Source organism: Nomascus leucogenys, chromosome 14 (genome assembly GCF_006542625.1).
Source record: "Nomascus leucogenys isolate Asia chromosome 14, Asia_NLE_v1, whole genome shotgun sequence".
Classification (NCBI taxonomy): domain Eukaryota; kingdom Metazoa; phylum Chordata; class Mammalia; order Primates; family Hylobatidae; genus Nomascus; species Nomascus leucogenys.
This window is the reverse complement of record NC_044394.1, coordinates 71351145-71372487: the sequence shown is the minus strand read 5'-3', so window position 1 is coordinate 71372487 and position 21343 is coordinate 71351145. Positions and strand designations below refer to the sequence as shown.

Here is a 21343-nt window from a genome sequence, read left to right as displayed (position 1 = left end):
CTACTGTGTTTTGGTTCTGTTTGTTATAGCAGCTTAACCTATTTCCTCACTCATACGTATGTATGTTTACATGCATTCCACTGAGCAAGAAGAAAAGTATGAAACAATGCCCTTTAAACTGTTGCTGTTGATTGCTACAAGGTAGGAGTGGTGGATAAACTGAAACAAGAATATTGAGGGGAAAAGTTATCCAATAGCACCTCAGGTTTTGCAATCACACCCAATATCTAGATGACTGTGGGAAACACACTTTTCCCCACTTTTTAAATAAATGCTTAAAACAGTAAGAATCTTTACAACAGGACTCTTTTGTTTTCCCCCGAGACCAAGTCTCACTCTGTTGCCCAGGCTGGAGTGCAGTGGCGCGATCTCAGCTCACTGCAACCTCTGCCTTCTGGGTTTGAGCGATTCTCGTGCCTTAGCCTCCCGAGTAGCTGTGACTACAGGTGTAAGCCACCACGCCTGGCTAATTTTTGTATTTTTAGTAGAGATGGGGTTTCACCATATTGGCCAGACTGGTCTCGAACTCCTGACCTCAGGTGATCCACCTGCCTTGGCTTCCCAAAGTGCTGGGATTATATGCATGAGCCACCGCACCCGGCCAGGATTCTTAATTATAATGAAACATGACACAAATTTCAGTTCTAAATACACACTAATTTCCCCTCCCTCTCTCTCTTCCTCCCTCTGCAATGGGCATGCTGTAGCCCAGGGCAGCCCAGGGAGGGAGGTAGAATGAACATGATCCCAGGGTCCCAGTGCAGTTGGAACATCTTTCCAATTTTATTTTCAGTTCTCCTCTCTGCACTCCAAGGTCATAGGATTTCCACATGCCCTTGGAAGAGCCTTTGGAAGGTATTTTCATCCTTCCTACTGGTAAAATGGCATCAAGGGTCCCCACCGGTTCAAGATGGGGACTTTGACTATATGGTGATGAAGACAGGGACACCCTGGCAGTAGCAGGTAGCCTTTGGCCATCTCTGCAGCAGGCTGGTGTTTGGGATCCAGGAGGCATGGAAAGTAAGCACTCTGGAGGACCTGGCTGGGGTCACCCTGGGCCAGGTGCAGATCGTGGGAATCTGGATATGTGAAATGGCAGGTGCTGGTGAACTTGCACTTGTCCTCCCTTGTGGCCTCATGTTCCTGTGATGGGAAGAAGCCGGGGAGTCCCAGGTCTTTGGCAGTCATGTGGGGTCTTTTGAAAGCAGGGTACCCATCCGTTAGCTTGGGGTTGGGATTAGGGATGGGCCTGTAAAACTCTTTGTCCCGTAGTTGAGCATTGAGCTTTGCCTGCTGTGGAAATAAATCACACATGAATGGAAGGGTGAGAGAGATGAGAGATGATGTAGCTTTTCTTGGAAGCATCCAAGACAGAGCACACCCTTCTTTATTTTTTTTAAACTTTAAATTAGTCCTTGAATGGTAACATATACAACAGAGGGAATACTGAAATTACACAAAAGGGTTTATAGTGAAAAGTCATTCTCTTTTCCACTCTCCTCCTCCCTCGGTTCCCATCTCCAGAGACAACCACTGCTATCAGTGCTTTTTGTATCTCTCTAGAAATATCTGATGTGCATATAAACATGTATGTGTACATCTTCTTCCCTTGGTTTGTACAGAAATGATGAATATTATATTCCATCTCACACTTTGCTTCCATTAAATAACATCTCAGAAATTGATCCATCTTTGTTTGTTTAGATCTTCTTTTTTTAGTGGGGAAACCTCAGGACAGGAAAAGATTTTTAAGCAATCTTGAAAAGAGAAAATGATAAAGGAAAAAAACTGATAAATCTAACTATATTAAAAATTAGAATTCACACTCCCTGAAATATTTAGTGCAAAGTCAAACCACAAACTGGAGAAGAATTTATCCACATATATAACTGACAAATGAAAAATGCTTAGGGCCAGGTGTAGTAGCTCATTCCTGTAATCCCAGCCCTTTGGGAGGCCGAGGTGAGCGGATCACTTGAGGACAGGAGTTGGAGACCAGCCTGGCCAATATGGTGAAACCTCGTCTCTACTAAAAATACAAAAATTAGCTGGGCATGGTGGCAGGCACCTGTAATCCCAGCTACTCGGGAGGCTGAGGCAGGAGAATTGCTTGAACCCAGGAGGTGGAAGTTGCAGTGAGCCGAGATCGCACCACTGCACTCCAGCCTGCTTCTCAAAAAAAAAAAAAAAAGGGAAAATGCTTAGAATATTTTTTAGAACTCCTACAAATTAATAAGAAAAAGACAAGCAACCCAGTAGAAAAATGAGCAAAAGACATAAACAGACATTTTAGAAAACAGCAAATCTCCATCGACAAATGAAAATGTGTCCAACCTCATTGTCAGTGAAATGAAAATTATGACCATAGGAAAATATGATTTTGCACCCACCAAATTGGCAAAAATTAAAATGTCTGCCAATACCAAGCAATGGCAAGATTGCGGAGCAGCAGAAGTAACCATCTCCTGCTGGCTATAATGTAAATTGGTGCAACTGCTTTGGAAAACTGATTTTACCTAATACTCCATGACAAACAATTCCACTCCTGGAATGGATAAACTCTTGAACATTAGGATGTGACATATCTCATCTTCAGTGCAGCATTTGGGAGTGGGAAGAGTAGGAATAAAGCACCCAAATGTCCACCAATAAGAAGAGACAGATACAGAAGAGACAAATAAGGTACACTGTGGCATATTCATGCAATGTAATACTATGCAGCAGAAAAAGAATAATATGCCATAATGTTTAGCAAAAAGTGACAATTGTGGAAGGATACAACTCCAATATGTAATAAAGTTCAAAAAGGCAAAACCAAGGAATATATACATATAAGGTAAAATGAGTTTTAGAAAAACACTTAAGGGAATGATTTTTTTGCGGGGGATAGAGTCTCGCTCCACCTCCCAGGTTCAAGCGATTCTCAAGTGTCAGCCTTCCAGGCAGCTGAAAATACAGCGTGCACCAACACGCCAGGCTAATTTTTGTATTTTTTGTAGAGATGGGATTTCGCCATATCAGCCAGGCTGGTCTCGAACTGCTGGCCTCAAACTCCTGGTCTCAAACCTCTGGTCTCAACTCCTGCCAGCCTCTGCCTCCCAAAATGCTGGGATTACAGGTGTGAGCCACTGCGCCTGGCCTACAAGGGAATGATAAACAAGTCTGTGGGTTACCCAAGAGGCTACAAGGTACTGCTAATGTTAATGTGCCATGTTTTAAGCTGTCTGTAATGGTTACATGGGTGTTTGTTTTATCAGTGTAATTTAAACTCCAAATGTGTATTATTTACAATCTTTTGTATGCATGACATATTTGATGTACATTTGAAAACATAGACACATGGCCGGCCACGGTGGCTCATGCCTGTAATCCTAGCACTTTGGGAGGCTGAGGCAGGTGGATCACGAGGTCAGGAGTTCAAGATCAGCCTGGCCAAGATGGTGAAATCCCATCTCTACTAAAAACACAAAAATTAGCTGATGCGGTGGCAGGCGCCTGTAATCCCAGCTACTCAGGAAGTTGAGGCAGGAGAATCGCTTGAATCCGGGCGGGCGGCAGAAGTTGTAGTGAGCCGAGATCGCGCCACTGCACTCCAGCCTGGGTGACAGAGTGAGACTCCTCAAAAAAAAAAAAAAAATACACACACATACATGCACATGCACATAAAAGATCTCTAAGTCACATCTCCTGGCATTGGATATTGTTCTAACAAGTGCCCAAATGTCCACATTTGTAATACAAATGAAGCAACAGAGAGAATTTCAGTGGACAGTTGATTGAATGACAGGACTTGCGTGCCTTCCTACCTCTTGCAGCGTGACCCTGGAGTATTTGTGCTTCCTGTAGGGCTGATAGTCGACCATGTGGGAGCTTTGGTATATGTCTAAATCCACAGGGTCCTAAAGCACAAGGAGAATATAAAACAAGAGATTCCCTCTCGTCACTCCTCCGCTTAAAGCCATTCAATGGCTTCTTGCTGTTTGTAGGACAAAGGCCGACTTTGGGGTCTGACATTCAGAGCCCAAATGATCTGGCTGTGACCCATTTTTACCATACCGCCACCTTTCTGCCTTCTCTACTCCAGCCTTACTTCCTCCCACTCGCATGGGCCTGGCATGCGCTCTTTCCTATCTCCTGATGGAAATGCAAGTTGAACTCCTCACAGACTAGCAAACTCCTACCTATCCTCCAAGACCCAGACTAAATGTCACTTCCCCAAAACATCTCTCCCACCCTTTTATTCTCCACCTCCCAAGAGTTAAACCCTTTCCTTGTTCCTTACAGCCCTCCACAACAGCACTTACAGGGTGTACTGTGATGGATTTAATGAAGTACACTAGATCACGTTTAGTGTACTTAGACATCTCTGCAGTCCCAAAGCCCAGCACAGGGCCTGGCACACTGTGGGTGCCTAATAATTGCATGCTGAGTAAATAACTGAACCCCCAGAAAATTACAAAAAAGAGAACTCAGTTCTCTTCTTCTTCTTGTACAAAAAACAAACAAACAAACAAACAAAACAACAACCAAAAAAACCCCAAAACTATCATTCCAGAAAGATGAGCAGAAGAAGCCTGGCCCTTCCAGGGCCTTGCTGAGGCTACCCAACTCTGAGACCTTCACAGGGGACAGAAACCCACATCACTCACCTGTCCCGGGTATTTCACACCTGCCATGGCAAAAGACCTAGACACAGACAAGTTGTTTAGCCCTGCTCTGCCACAGACAAGAAAAGTAGCCACTATCTTCAAGCTGTGCCAACCAAGCATGGCTGCCCCAGCTTTCTTAGCCCACTCCTCCCCATCTTCCCTGGGCTCCTACCCTGCATGTCGCTCCATCATCAAGGGGTTGGTGGTGATACCAGGGTCCCTGGGACAAAGGGGCTGGAGCAGGACTCAGGAGGAATGAGGGCTGTTTAGAAGATCACATTTACTGATCAGATTTACTGTTTGAGAGGTATATCTGATCCTAGGGCAAGTGAAGTGCTGGTAAATGTTTAACAACCAAGTTTTTAGGGAAAATCAGCCCTGGGTTTATAGCATCTGCCAATTTCTATGGTGTAAATGCTCCTATCATGGCTCATTTCAGGCTATCAACATAATGTCATTGGCAACTGAGTTGCACAGATATGCACAGGATGGGCTCTTGTGAGTATGAACTGGCTCCAGCTCACATGTTCCTCTGAACCAGGCCTCAGCACTCCCCCTGGATGGAGGAAGGCCCAGGCCTAGGACTCAGAGCCACCTTGATTCAGAGGGGAGTATCCAAGGTGAAGAAAGTTGCAAGACTCTGCATTCCCAGTTGAACAACAGTAGTTTGTAGGCCTAACACTGACCCCTCCCTTCCAGCCCTGAACTCCTAGCGAGGGCCTCGCTGCACAGACTCCTTGTGTACATGGCCCCTATATCCTTGAGGGGTACTCCACTGCATTTCCAGGGAATCCTCCCCTAAGCCCCACTCCCTTCAGCAGACTGTGGCCCAGCAGGGTGGTGCCCAGACCTCAACCAACACCTGTGTCCCCTCCCTTTTGCTCAGACAGCTTCTCTCCTAGGGCTGGGGACCAGCTGCCATGCAGACAGAGCCTACCCCTTCTTCTGTCAGGGCAAGACAACACTCCTGCCCTCCCACCTCCAGGTGCCCTTGCCACATGGAGAGTCCTGTTGCTGTGTCCCACTGCCACGCCTGTCTTTGAGTTGAGCCCTGACCCTTATGATGAGGGTTCCTGTCATTGTGAGGTGTGTGGGTGGCTGCTCAGGCTGCCTGCAGGTCAGTTCCCCTGTCCCTGGCTCACCAGAGCCAACGTGAATCCTGGCAGCATTGGAAGGTCTTCGGGACCAATGCTTTCTGACACTCTACAGAATCTCTCTATTCCTAGGAGAGGAAGGTAAATAGAGCCCACGTGGTTTACAACATCAGACTGTGTGTGACTAAATCCACTTCACACCATAGACTGCCACCCAGGCCTCTGTTGCCTGAAAGCCTGGCTCAAAATTGTCAAAATGTCATACTTTTTGACATTCATAGTGTGTGGCTATAATAAAAAAAACAAAAAATACAGAAACAAGCGTTGATGAGGATGTGGAGAAATTCCACTTCTAGTTATAAATAAAAAAGAATTGAAAGCAAGGGCTCAAATGGATACCTGTATACCAATGTTCACAACAGCATGATTCACAATAGTCAAAAGGTAGAAACAACTTAAATGTCCTTCAGAGATGAATGGATTTGGTATCCATGTACAATGGAATATCATTCAGCCTTAAAAGGGAGGCCAGGCACGGTGGCTCACGCCGGTAATCCCAGCAACTTGGGAGGCCGAGGCAGGCAGTTTGCCTGAGGTCAGGAGTTCCAGACCAGCCTAACATGGTGAAACCCCGTCTCTACTAAAAATACAAAAATTAGCCAGGCATGGTGGTGCATGCCTGTAGTCCCAGCTACTCGGGAGGCTGAGGCAGCAGAATTGCTTCAACTTGGGAGGCAGAGGTTGCAGTGAGCCGAGATCATGCCACTGCACTCCAGCCTGTGTAACAGAGTGAAACTCTGTCTCAAAACAAAATTAAAAAAAAAAAAAAAAAAAAAAAAAAAGGGGGAAGGCAATTCTGACACACGCTACAGCATAGATAAACCTTGAGGACATTATGCTAAGCAAAATAAAGCAAAATAAGCCCGTCACAAAAAGAAAAATGCTGAATGATTCCACTTCTATGAGGTACCTAGAGAAGTACAATTCATAGAGATAGAAAGTAGAATGATAGTTGCCAGAGACTGAGGAGAGGAATGGGGAGTTATTGTTTAATGGATATGAAGTTTCTGTTTCAGAATATTAAAAAAAGTTCTGGGAATGGATGGTGGTGATGATTGCCCATTGTGAATGTACTTAATGCCACTGAATTATGCACATAAAAGTGATTAAAATGGTAAACTTTGTTATATATATAAATTGTATCTATATTTATGTATATTTTATGTAATTATATACAAATATGTATATTTAATTTTATATATAATATTAAACATATGTTATATATATTATATATGTAATTTTAATAATCCACCTTCTTTAAGGGACACCTCCTCTATAAAGCTTTCCTTTATCTCACTAGGTGCCACCATAGACTCATTTATCCAACCAATATTTACTGAGCACTTATTTTGTGTTTGGGCATTGTTCTGAACTTTATAGATTCAAGAACAACATAAAGAGATGGAAATCTCTGCTTACATTCTGGTGAGATGAAAACACAGAGCAAACACAATAATAAGCAGGTCACCCTCCATTAGATAGAGCAAATAAGCCAGGTGATGCACAAGAGGATGACTAGTGGGCACTTCAGATGGGAGGTCCAAGAAGGTCTCTCTGAGAGGGTGATGTTATAGTAGAGATCTGAAGCACGGGAAAGAATCAGCCACGTAAAGATCTGGAGGATAAGGGGTTCCAGACACAGCAATCAGCTAGCGCAAAGCCTAAAGGCAGGAACCACTGAGAACAAGAAGAACCAGCCACGTGCCTAGAAAGGAGTGAATGATGGGCAAGGTCAAGAGATTGAGTTGGCTGGGAATCTCTGGCATTCCTCTTCTTTCTTTAATGGAATGCCAACTTCCCCTCAGAGAATTATTTCTTGCCTTTCTTTGGTTTGAGTGTGTCCACAAAATTCATGTGTTAGAAATTTGGTCCCCAGCATGACAGTGTTGGGAGGTGAGGCCTTTAAGATTTGATGAGGTGATGCCGGGCGCGGTGGCTCACGCCTGTAATCCCAGCACTTTGCGAGGCCGAGGTGGGTGGATCACGAGGTCAGGAGATCGAGACCAAAGTGAAACCCTGTCTCTACTAAAAATACAAAAAATTATTCAGGCGCAGTGGCAGGCGCCTGTAGTCCCAGCTACTCCGGAGGCTGAGGCAGGAGAATGGCGTGAACCCGGGAGGCAGAGCTTGCAGTGAGCCAAGATCGCGCCACTGCACTCCAGCCTGGGCGACAGAGCGAGACTCCATCTCAAAAATAAAAAAATAAAAAAAAAGATTTTATGAGGTGGTTAAGAGGGATTAATGCCGCTCTCTTGGGACTGCGCTAATTCTCACCATAGTGAGTGAGTTATCACTCTCTCAGGACTGGATTAGTTAACCCAAGAGCCAGTTGTTATAAAGTGAGGCCGCCCCTCATATTTTGCCACTTTTGCACACACTTGCTTGCCCTCCCACTTTTGTACCATGTTATGACACAGTATGAAAGGCCTTGCCAGAAGCTGCTGTCATGCCCTTGAACTTCCTAACCTCCAAAACCGTGAGCCAAATAAACTTCTGGGTTTTGTTGTTGTTGTTGTTGTTGTTTATTGAGATGGAGTCTTGCTCTGTTGCCCAGGCTGGAGTGTGCAGTGGCGTGATCTTGGTTCACTGCAACCTCTGCCTCTTGGGTTCAAGCAATCCTCCCACCTCAGCCTCCTGAGTAACTAAGATTAGTGGCATGCACCACCATGCTGAACTAACTTTTTTTGTATTTTTAGTAGAGATGAGGTTTCACCACATTGGCCAGGCTGGTCTCGAACTCCTGAACTCAAGTTATCTGCCCGCCTCAGCCTCCCAAAGTGCTAGGATTACAGGCGTGAGCCACCAGGCCCAGCCTTAAACTTGTGTTTTTTATAAATTATCTAGTCTGTGGTACTCTGTTATAGCAACAAAAAATGGACTAAGACACTCCACTTTAGGGATCACATGGTGTGGGTGGTGCTGATCCTACTCCAACTCTAAATGGGCATGTTGCCACCAGAATAGTCCACTCTCTAGGCCACAGTGATTGATTCAGGGAGAGGCTCATGATCCAAGCTGGACTGATGAGTGCCATCCCTAGCTCTTGGGAAGGAAGAGCTGAAAGAGCAGACACTAAGAACCATGTGAGCCTGAAGCTGCCCGAAGCCACTGTGTAGAGAAAGCCAGGCCAATAATAAAATCAGCACAAAGAAAAGAATACCCCAGAGATAGAAACAGCAACAGCATTTTGACTAACACTGAGCCCCTGGATATAACCATGCCTGAAGCAAGATTGATCTACATCTACACTTCGCAGTTTATGTGAGCCAGTACATTCCTTTTCTTGCTAAAGCCAATTTCAGTTGAGTTTCTGTAACTGCCAGCTGAAACAATACCTATAAATTCAAGGTTGGAGTGCTCACATAGTTATTTCTCCTAACTAACTGTGGGATTCTTGAGGAAAAGAGCTGGATCTTAGCTTTTTATTCCTCAGTGCACCAACACTTAAGTGTGGGGATTTAAGAAGTGCTTGTGAATTAAATAAAACTGAAAGAGATGACAAATGCTAAGGCAAAGAATAGAGTGGCCACAAGGATAAGAGTGGAGGGGACAGCTGGGGCATAAGTGATTTTTGTGCCCCAAGTATGTATTTTTCAGAAAAATATTACCAAGTACATTTTTGGAGTCCTGAATTCAAATTCTGATACTTGCTATCCTCATGTCTTTAAAAGGCAGTTTGATCATCTGTAAAACAGAGGTAACACCTACCTGAAAAGAGTGTAGGAAGTCAACAGATATGTCTGTGAAGGTGCTTGGTGTTCTTCATACCAATATTTGCCCCCATATTTTTTGAGTTCCTGCTGTATCTCAGGCATTGTGCAAGGGCCTGGAATTATGGTAACGAAATAAAATAGAAATGGTCTCTGTCCTTACGAAGTTACAGTACGATGGGAGATAAATATGCAAATAATCACACAAGTGAGTCTTTCATTACAATTTTGACAAGTGCCATGAAGGAGAAATATGGAGTATGGGAAGTTGATCCAGTCTTGGGATCTGGTCAGAGAAAACTTGCCTCAAGTAATGACATTTTAACTCAGTTCTAAAGGGGAAGGAGAGTCTGTTCACTGCCCTAGGGCAGGAAATAGACTTCCCACGTGTAGGACAGAGGCTGCTCTGCTGGAGCAGAGCCAGGAGGGACAAGGGCAGCTCCAGATGAGGCTGGAGAGGGGATGCTACCTCATCAAGCAAGGTATGGGAAGAACTTTGACTTTATCCATTGTAGGCCACTGGATGATGATGATGATGATGGCTGGGACAGCTGGATGAGATGGCAGTAGATATGGAGAGAAGTGAGTAGGTTCAAGGGACATTAGGAAAGTAGACCACACAGGATTTAATCATTATCAGAAAGAGGCAGTGGCAAGACAGAGTAGGGTCAAAAAGATTCCCAGATTTCTCAAATAAGCCATTGGATCTTGATGGTCTTTTGATGAGGTGGGAAAGGCAGAAGGATGCATCGGTTTGGGAAGTGCTATGGTTTGAATATTGTCCCCTCCAAAACTCATGTTGAAATTTAATCTTCTATGTGGCAGCATTGAGAAGTGGGGACTTTACAAAGTGACTGGGTCATGAGGGCTCTTCATGAATTAATGGGTTAATGGATTAATGGGTTATCATGGGAGGGCAACTGGTGTCTTTATAAGAAGAAGAAAAGAGACCTGAGCTAGCATGTTAGCATGCTTAGGCCCTCACCAGGTGATGCTCTGCTCTCCTCTGGGACTCTGAAGGGTCCCCACCAGCAAGAAGGCTGTCACCAGATATGGCCCCTTGACCTTGGACTTCGCAGCCTTTATAACTGTGAGAAATAAATTACTTTTCTTTATTAATCACCCAGTTTCAAGTATTCTGTTATAAGCAACAGAAAATGGACTAATACCAGGAATAAATCTATGCATGCAGTTGGGGTCATATTCCAGTTGTGGAGCCTGTGTGGTTTCTAAGAAGAGGCGAGTAAACACATGGGCAGAAGGATTTATAGTTCAGAGAAGAAAGTTCTGAACATGTTATACACTCTGGAATTGCTGATGATATAGGTGGTACTTGAAGCTATCAGGAAGGATGGATAATATCCCTAATTTAGGTACTACAGCCTCCCAAGTAGCCCTGCAGAGCAACCGTGCCCTAAAACTAACAGGCATTCTGTGCCTCCCAAATGGAGTGTTCAAGGGCAGCAGGAGAGAAATCAGGCCAGAAGGATGATAAGGTCACTGGCACTTGTGCTCAGGCCTTGCAGGTCCATGTACTCGAGCCTCTTTTTGGCCCCCTTTGTGTGCCACCTTCACTGCAGTCAGGTTTCTTTTTTTTTTTTTTTTTTTTTTTTTTGAGACAGTCTCACTCTGTTGCCCAGGCTGGAGTGCAGTGGCGCAATCTCAGCTCACTGCAACCTCTGCCTCCCGAGTTCAAGCGATTCTCCTGCCTCAGCCTCCTAAGTAGCTGGGATTACAGGTGTGTGCCACCATGCCCGGCTAATTTTTGTATTTTTAGTAGATAAGGGGTTTCACCATGTTGCTCAGGCTGGTCTTGAACTCCTGACCTCATGATCTGCCCACCTCAGCCTCCCAAAGTGCTGGGATTACAGGCGTGAGACACTGCGCCCGGCATGTTTCTGCAGAATCTCTTAGCTTTGGTGCCAATGCAGCAACGTTAGTGCAACAAGCTGCAGGAGTGGCTGGGCCCTCAGCTCAGCCACCCACTGGTTATGGCAGTGTGGACAAGTCACTTCACTCCCAGGAGTTCAGTGCCCTCTTCATTGAGACTGAAATCCTCAATGCCTGCACAGGTTTCCTCCACCCCAGGCTACCACAGTTACTGAACTTGAGTGAGCTTGCTCTGAAACACTGCAAAACGTCATGCTGTACCAATTTTTAAGTTTTTACAATGCAATACATGTGATTTTTCTGAAGTTCAAAGCGGGTAAATGTTTTCATGGTTCTCATTGTCTCCTTTAGCAGCGGGCAAGGGAGGATCTTTCCTACATTTGTAAGAGATGAAAAATAACCCAGAAAGCAAATCCTGCTTTTGTTTTTTTAAATCACATACAAATTTTGGGTTCAAATTGTGTAAGATAAACCAAATTATATAATTTAAAAAACATTCATATAGAAATATGAGTGTACTTCTAGAAGCATAGTTATGTTAAAATAAATGTTATTTTAAAGGATGCAAAAAAGGTGTGTGGACAAGATCCAATAAACTGGTTATACAAAGCAGGGGCACACCAAAGGCCCTCAACAAGCATCATTCCTCCTTCTCCCCTGCTACCTCCAATGAGGATATTCACCTTTAAATCTATATATCTATACTGAGAAAATAGCCAAATACATACACAACAGGGTTGGATGTGAAAACTAAAGAAGAAAAAGATCAGTTACTTAGCACCTAGTCTGGTATGCTGTAGGAGTTTAATTATTGTAACCTTCATTCATTCGATGGAAATAGGAACAAGAATACCCCAAAAGTCATCTGAGAGTGACTCCCACATCTCCCACCATAGCCTAGAGAGAGCTGGGCCCCAAATTTCTGCCTATGCAAATTCAGTATGTTAATATTGTTAAATCACAGGAGGAAATTCTTCTCCCCAATCAGAAGCCCGCAAGTTCCTCCAGGCTTATATTAAAGGGATTACAATCCATTTCCTTCCTAATACGGCTAATGCGCTATGGGAAGCCCTCAGGCCAGGGATTAAAGCCTTTATGCCTTTAATTAGGAGCAACCCTTCCCTTAGAGCCTGAAACACAAACAGCAAGTCGACACTACAAAGGCCTCCTCCCCAGCTCAGTGGGGATATTGCTCCCTCTCCAGGATCCTGGAGCCTCCAAGAGCTTAGCAAACACTGCTTTCGCAAAAGAGATGTCTCAGCCAGGAGGGCCCTCATCAGAAATAGAAACCCCTTCACCTGAAGAACAAACAAACAAAAAACAGATCTTGAGTTAATTCAGGATCAGCCTCTGCCGCCCAGCAGGGAAGGCGAGAGGAATCCATCCATTCCGTTAAGGGGCCCTGAGGAATCAGCACATCTCCAGGAGGGATCGGGGACGCTGATTGTCCCACCGCAGCAAACACACTGGGTCATTAGGTTTCAAGTGGATGGCTCTGAAAACTAAGAAGTGATTGTGCTTCACAGAGGTCTGTCCCCAACTGGATGCCTTTGGGAGCCCCACATACAGGGTCTGTCATCCTTTTCCATTCTAGATTCATAGAAACTAGCTGGGTCACCTAGCATAGGGTTTCTCCAAGGGCAGCCCAATGACCCTCTTCTTCAGAGTCCCCTGGGATACATGTTAAAATCCAGATTTCTGCTGCCACACTTGTGTCAGAATCTCTGGGAAATGAAGCCAACCCTGGACTTTTAACAAGCTTTATTGGAGATTCTGTGATTCTTATGCACGGGTAGGAGGACCATGGCTGGGCCACCCCCACTGTTTATAGATGGGGCAGCTGAGGCCCAAAATCTTCCAGGGATGGACAGAGGCAGCCAGCCAATCAAGGCCCAGTCCGGGATGCTTTCGGGGTGGTGGATGTGCACAGTACCTGAGAAATGATACCAAAAGAACCTGTGAAATTGTTAAATTGAGATAAGAACTCGGGACCTTTTGCTTCACTTGTTCAACACACAAGTATTGACTGTCTTAGGTGAACGAGGCATGGTGCTAGATGCTGTGTGTATGTGAGAGTGTGTGTGTGTGTGTGTGTGTGGTCACAGGAAGGAAGGTCTTGGTGGATGATGATAAAGGATGAAAAACTCTGTTCCTGCCATCCAGCACTTTACACACTGGGAGGGAGAGGAAGCAGGAAGTGTCCAAAGAAAGCACATGCAGGGAAGTGCAGAGGCAGGCCAGGGTCATCTGGAGTTGAGGGAGACTGAAATGGCAGAGAACAGGTAGCGATGAAATCAAGTGTTAGATGAGGAGCATCCTTCTCTTGTCCAAATTTGGTCCACCCCTGAAGCCTCAGCCACTCCCTGGCTTCTGGTGGGAACTACTTCCTGACTGCTCATTCCCACCCACATCCCTTTTCTCTGAACATTTATGACACTTCAGCAGATACTTGTCACTTACTTTATGCCATGTCCACGTCTTTGTTTAGTTGTGCTTTTTTTTTTTTGCTTCCCCACAAAAAAATATTTGAACTGTCTTTTTCCTCTTGACTTCCTCTGAGCCTGCTAGACCCTCCATAATGCTCTTTTGTATAGGGAATATTTAAAAGTCAGGCTGGAAAGGCATCTGGGGCTGTGCAATGAAGACCTTCAGTGCTGGACTTTCATGGGGGAGGCTGAATGCAGAGAGGAAAAAGTTTTAGAATCAGATGATTTTGCACTTGAACTCAGCTTTACCACTTATAAACTGTGTGTCTTCGGATAAGTTACTTATATTCTGCCTTCAGTTTCCTTCTGAAGTGGTAAAGTAGGGCTAAAAATGCCTGCCCTGTAGGAGAATAAAGTAAAACTCTGGGAATATCCTGCCCAGCCCAATGCCTGATATACAGTTACATGCTCAATAAATGTGAGCATGGAACATGTCACTCAACAGCAACATGATGAAAGGGACCTTTCAAGAAGACCTGAGTGGGGTAAGTATGCAGCATAGACAGGAAAGAAGAGAATACAGAAGAAATGATGGCTGGGCACGGTGGCTCACACCTATAATTCCAGTACTTCAGGAGGCCGAGGCAGGTGGATCACCTGAGGTCAGGAGTTCAAGACCAGCCTGACCAATATGGTGAAACCCCGTGCCACTGCACTTCAGCCTAAGAGACAGAGTGAGACTCCATCTCAAAAAAAAAAAGCACAAACAAAAAAAAAATCACCCTAACTGTACAATATAGGTCCTTTTTACTCTTCCCATTTTGTAAGTGAGGAAAATGAAACACGGAAAGGATATGTGTATTAGGGTTCTCCAGAGAAACAGGACCTCTGCGTGTGTGTGTGTGTGTGTGTGTGTGTGTGTATATATATATCCATACATATATGGAGAGAGATATATTTATTATAGGAATTGGCTCACATGATTACGGAGGATAAGAAGTCCCACACTTTGCCATCAGTAAGCTGGAGAACCAGGTAAACTGGCAGTGTAATTCAGTCTGAGTCTGAAGGCTGAGAACCAGAAGCACCCATGTACACAAGGGCAGGAGAAGACAGATGTCTCAGCTTGAACAGCAAGAGAGCAAATTTGCCCTTTTCTGCTTCTTTGTTCTATTTAGGTCCCCAGTGGATTGGATGACACCTGCCCACATTGAGAAGGGTATTCACCTGTACTTGGTCTACTAATTGAAATGCTAATCTCTTCTGGAAATGCCCCCAGAGACATACCGAGAAATCGTGTTTTACCAGCTATCTGGGCATCCCTTAGCCCAGGCAAGCTGACACATAAAATTAGCCATCACAGTAAATAACTTGCTCAGGTTCACACACAGTTAAGAAGTGACAGGAGCAGGATTCCAGCCTCAGCTGCCTGGAATCAGAGTTCACACTTTCAACCACAGTGTCTATGGCCTCTGCATACGTGGTGAGAAAAAGGTCAGAAAAAGGTCTAAAGAGGGCAATCTATATGCTGGAATTGGAGGGATGGTTTTTATTTTAAACAACTTCTAAAACATTCTAATAGAAAAGTGGTTCCTGATCTGGAAGCTCTGGTGTTCTCCTACGGGGCATAAACAACTTCACAGAGCATCAACATCAGACAAGACCATTGTGACCATGATGGATGAAGACAAAAACAAGACTCCTCCATAACCATGTTTCAGCACAGACAAAATATGAACATTGTCCAAGACAGACACAAAAATAACCAAAAACTTCCCTATCCAGCCTAATGCCAACTGCTGCTTCTTTAGCCTTGACTTCCTCCTCCTGCCTTATAGATAAGAACTATCAGGCCAGGCATGGTGGCTCACACCTGTAATCCTAGCACTCTGGAAGGCCAAGGCGGGTGGATCAACTGAGGTCAGAAGTTTGAGACCAGCCTGGCCAACATGGCGAAACCCCATCTCTACTAAAAATACAAAAATTAGCGGGGTGTGGTACCAGGTGCCTGTAATCCCAGCTACTCGGGAGGCTGAGGCGGGAGAATCGCTTGAACCCAGGGGGCAGAGATTGCAGTGAGCCAAGATTGTGCCACTTCACTCCAGCCTGGGCGAAAGAGCAAGACTCCATCTCAAAAAAATAAATAAATAAAAAATAAGATCACAGAGTTACATCTGCTTCCAGACAGCATATAATCCAGAGCAAAACCCGACTCTCTTAAACCCTCCCCCAAATCACTTGACACAAGCTTGAATCCTGTGATAGATTTTTTTAATTTTTTTTGACACAGGGTCTTACTCTGTCACCCAGGCTGAGTGCAGTGATGCAATCATGGCTCACTACAGCCTCAACCTCCCTGGCTCAGGCAATCCTCCCACCTCAACCTCCCAAGTAGCTGGGATCACAGGTGTATGACACCACGCCCAGCTAATTTTTGTATTTTCTATAGGGACAGGGATTTGCCATGTTGGCCAGGCTGGTCTCTAACTCCTAGGCTCAAGCAATTCACCAGCCCCAGCTTCCCAAAGTGCTGGGGTTATAGGCATGAGCCACTGTCCCCGGCCAATTATAGATACTTTTTTTTTTTTTTTTTTTTTTTGAGATGGAGTCTTGCTCTGTTGCCCAGGTTATAGTGCAGTGGCGCGATCTCGGCTCACTGCAACCTCTGCCTCCCAGGTTCAAGTGATTCTCCTGCCTCAGCCTCCCGAGTAGCTGGGATTACAGGCACATGCCACCATACCCAGCTCATTTTTGTATTTTTAGTAGAGATGGGGTTTCACCATGTTGGCCAGGCTGGTCTTGAACTCCTGACCTCATGATCCACCCACCTCGGCCTCCCAAAGTGCTGGGATTACAGGCATGAGCCACCATGCCCAGCCCAATTATAGATACTTTCTAACACCCCATTCCAAAAGCTTCCCATTGTATGTGTTCTCCCTATTTGCAACTAGAAATAAACTCAATTTGTTCAATTCCAGGTGGGTCCCTAATGATCTTTGGATGGAAGTCACTGACATCCTATTGAACATCCCAGTGTTTCAGTATCCAGTCTGTTTCTCAGACTGCCTCTCCCAGTAAGAAGGAAATGTCATTCAATTCAATTGAAATCCCATAGAAAGAAGCTGATAACTGGCCAGCACAGTGGCTCACGCCTGTAATTCCAGGACTCTGGGGGGCCGAGGCGGGTGGATCACAAGGTCAGGAGATCAAGACCACGGTGAAACCCTGTCTCTACTAAAAATACAAAAAAAAAAAAAAAAAAAAAAAAAATTACACGGTGAAACCCCGTCTCTACTAAAAATACAAAAAATTAGCCGGACGTGGTGGCGGGTGCCTGTAGTCCCAGCTACCGGGAGGCTGAGGCAGGAGAATGGTGTGAACCTGGGAGGTGGAGCTTGCAGTGAGCCGAGATCATGCCACTGCACTCCAGCCTGGGTGACAGAGCAAGACTCCGTCTCAAAAGAAAAAAAAAAAGAAAAGAAAAGAAAAAAGAAGGAAGCTGATAATCAGGATGAATTTTTAAAACAGTTTTTGAGTCTTGTGGAAAAAACTGAAGCTTTTCGGAATAAGAAAATAAATTAAGAATTACAGTCTGTCTACCAGTCACTGTGCTAGACATGGCGACTGTTCTAGCACTGGATCTTCTCTACAACTCTTTAATGCTCTTATGATTCTCACTCTCGCTTTTAAAGAGAATGCTCTCCCCTTTCTGCTGAGGACCTCTGACCAACACAGCGCATCGTCAAGGCTATGCTGTGGTTGGGAACTCAGAAAGTGTCACTGGCATCATCTTTGCCTGCTTCATTTTTGTGTTGTCAGATCTCCTCAGCAGAAAGGGGAAAGCATTCTCTTTAAAAGTGAGAGTTAGACCGGGTACGGTGGCTCACACCTGTAATCCCAACAATATGGGAGGCCAAGGCAGGCGGATCACTTGAGGTCAGGAGTTCGTCTCCAGCCTGGCGAAACTGGTGAAACCCTGTCACTACCAAAAATACAAAATTAGCCAAGTGTGGTGGCGGGCGCCTATAGTCCCAGCTACTCAGGAGGCTGAGGTAGGAGAATCACTTGAACTTGGGAGGTGGAGGCTGCAGTAAGCCTAAATTGCACCGTTGCACTTCAGCCTGGGCAATAGAGTGAGGCTCTGTCTCAAAAAAAAAAAAAAAAAAAAAAAAAAAGCCAGGCGCGGTGGCTCACGCCTGTAATCCCAGCACTTTGGGAGGCCAAGGCGGGTGGATCACGAGGTCAGGAGATCAAGACCAGCCTGGTCAACATGGTGAAACCCCATCTCTACTAAAAATACAAAAAATTAGCTGGGCGTGGTGGTGGGCACCTGTAATCCCAGCTACTCCGGAGGCTGAGGCAGGAGAATGGCTTGAACCCAAGAGGTGGAGGTTGCAGTGAGCCGACATCACGCCACTGCACTCTAGCCTGGTGACAGAGCAAGACTCTGTCAAAAAAAAAAAAAAAAAAGTGAGGATGAGAATCATAACAGCACCAAATAATTGTTGAGAAGATCCAATGGTAGAACAGTCGCCACGTCTAGCATAGTGACGGGTAGAGAGACTGCAATTCTTAATTTACTTTATTTTCTTGTTCAGAAAAGCTTCAGTTTTTTCCGCAAGACTCAAAAACCATTTTAAAACTTCATCCTGATTATCAGCTTCTTTCTATTCTATGACTGTGGGATCAAATGACATGACATAGATGAGACATGACGTGTTCAGTAACTTCATATCATACATTTTCCTAATAAAGAAAGCTTACTATTTTAAAACTTAAAAATATTTTTTAAATTTACCTCTGTTTAAAATAATTTTAATATTTTCATATGTTTAGCAAAGGATTAGGCATTTCACAGAATAAAAATACACAAATGACCCATAAACAGATTGTTGTAAATAAAAGGAGTGCAAATGAACACATGATGAGATTTTCCACCTATCGGAGTGCCAAAAGACGTTTAAAATGCAATTTTCCAGGACTGACATGAGGAAATAGGCACTTGCTCATCACTATCGATACAAATATAAACCGCCATAACTTTTTTGAAGGCAATTGGAGGTACCTGCCAAAAATGTAAATGACTCTACCCTTTGACCTAGCAATTATACTTCTAGGTGTTGGTCTTACATCAATGATCACTCACTTGTGCAAAGACAGGCATGACATGGTTTGTCATGGCACTGCTTGAATTAGCAAAAACCTGTGACAACCCAAATCTACACCAGCAGAAACTGATTTTAAAAATATGGGTGCATGCCAGGGAATTTATAGGCAAACAACAGGAAAAAAAGAAAAGAATATGAGTGCATGCATACTATGAAATACTAGCATGTCTTTAAAGGAAATAAGGTAGATTTTCAAATGAACGGAAACAGAAGGATGTCTATGTCCAGGCGAGAAGCCATTTCTGTGAAAATGTCTAAAATAATTTTAGTAGCCTTGGGATACCTGAATAAAATCCTTTGGCCCAAAGGCCTGAAAATGGAATACAAAATAATAGCCCTAGGCCAGGCACAGGGGCTCAAGGCTATAATCCTAGCACTTTGGGAGGCTGAGATGGGAGGATTGCTTAATGCCAGGAGTGTGAGACCAGCCTGAGCAACAGACATCCTGTCTTTACAAGAAAAATAGCCCTCATCCTTCGAGTGCTCCATAACTACTGATTGCTGTTGTTGATGATGACAATGGTAGTTATGATGATAATGTGATCTATGCCCAAAATAACTGGAAGAAGGATACCGTCCCCAAAAGATCTTATTCTAAAACAGTTTATTTTGTCTTCTCGTACTTCTGTCAGCTTTTCTAAATTCTTTCAAATACTTTTTGGGACATGAGTCCAGGGTCAGTGCTGGGTCGGGCCATTTAGATGTTGAAAGGGCAAGGTGATCAGTAAGTCACACCCCCATTCTCTCCCTGTCTGACCTGGCGCAGGAGGCGTAATCTATGAGAGAATCTCCCTCATGCCATCACATTGGAATTGAAGTGCAGAGAGGAGCACCTTCCCCAGAAATCGCGATGACAGATCGGTCAGTCACTTTGAGGTCAGCCCCCTCCTACCTCAATGCAAACCTGGCAGTAAGAGGTTGAGAAAAAGCCTGATGTTTCTGGTCACAAACACTTTCAAGGTAAGTTGATGGATCTTAAAGTGTGGTCCTTGGATTTCCAGGGCTGACAGCTAAGAATACAGAATATCAAGTCCCCACTTCATATCTTCCAAGTCAGAATTTGATGAGGGAGGCTGGAGTGAGGCACAGGAATCAGCATTTTAAACAAGCTCTCAAGGGAATTATTTTGTGCCCTAAAGTTTGGAAACAACTGAGGAAGACCTTGACGATATTTTGCCCATGGCCGAGTCTTTCAGAATACCATTTTGTCTGATTATATCTTTGTGTGAAGCATTTTTGCAAGCAGTCAAGTGACCCTCTATTCTATTACCCTGGTTTAGAAAATTAGAAATAAATGAAAGTTTATTTTCACTGGGTTCTTCTGTGTATATTCCAGCAATATTAGACATAAGGCAACCCCAAAAACAATAATAACATTAAGAAATAAGAAAACTTCAAGACAAATTACATAGATACAAGCCATTTATCAATTCCCTTATTATTAAATAGCTCAAATATGTATATATATATATATATATATATATATATTCAGCCCTCAGATATTTCTTATTTGTATTCATTTGTAATATGTAGTATTTAGAGATAAAATTTTGTTTTTCCCTACTCTTCCCAGCAAAATCTTGAGTGTAATTGTGTCATTGGTTAAAACCATTTAGCCACCTATGTGTAACAGCTTTTATATCATTTTCTTCCTTTCTCCCCTCCTTCCTTTTTGTTTGTTTGTTTGTTTGTTTGTTTGGAGATGGAGTCTCACTCTGTTGCTCAGGCTGGAGTGCAGTGGTGCGATCTCAGCTCACTGCAACCTCCGCCTCCTGGGTTCAAACGATTCTCCCACCTCAGCCTCCTGAATAGCTGGGATTATAGGCACACACCATCATGCCCAGCTAATTTTTGTATTTTTGTAGATACAGGGTTTCCCCATGTTGGCCAGGCTAGTCTTGAACTCCTGACCTCAGGTGATCCACCTGCCTCGGCCTCCCAAAGTGCTGTGATTACAGGCGTGAGCCACCGCGCCCAGCCCCTTCCTTCCTTTCTTCCAATATTTATTGAGCACCTGCTACGTACCAAGCATTGGGAATTTATTAGTGAACAAAGGACAGGTTTACCTATTCATATAATGTATGTATAATGTATACAATTACATAAATATAACTTCATGAAGAATTAGAAATAATGCACAAAAAACCTGATCCATAGCCATTCCTAACGATGACTCTATGCAGAAAACACAGACTTAGGTTTAAGTTCTTTTTTTGTGTTTTTGAGACGGAGTCTCACTCTGTCACCCAGGCTGGAGTGCAGTGGCACAATCTTGGCTCACTGCAACCTCCGCCTTCCAGGTTCAAGCAATTCTCCTGCCTCAGCCTCCCGAGTAACTGGAATTAC

At 44.2% G+C, this 21343-nt stretch overlaps 1 protein-coding gene across 1 annotated transcript; it reads right to left on the bottom strand.

The window, feature by feature from the left end:
- Positions 1–870: 870 nt before the first annotated feature.
- TEX37 (testis expressed 37) lies at positions 871–4676 on the bottom strand. Its single transcript, XM_003268789.4, has 3 exons — positions 4650–4676; positions 3807–3899; positions 871–1293 (listed from the first exon to the last, which is right to left on the bottom strand). The coding sequence occupies exons 1-3, from the start codon at positions 4674–4676 to the stop codon at positions 871–873; spliced, it is 543 nt and encodes a 180-aa protein (XP_003268837.2).
- Positions 4677–21343: the final 16667 nt, after the last annotated feature.

Coding starts and splice junctions, on each gene's coding strand:
- TEX37 (XM_003268789.4), bottom strand. CDS start 4,676: ATGGCAGGTGTGAAATACCCGGGACAG. Junction 3,900..4,649: donor GTGTGAAATACCCGGGACAG/GTGAGTGATGTG, acceptor CTTGTGCTTTAG/GACCCTGTGGATTTAGACAT. Junction 1,294..3,806: donor CCAGGGTCACGCTGCAAGAG/GTAGGAAGGCAC, acceptor TTATTTCCACAG/CAGGCAAAGCTCAATGCTCA.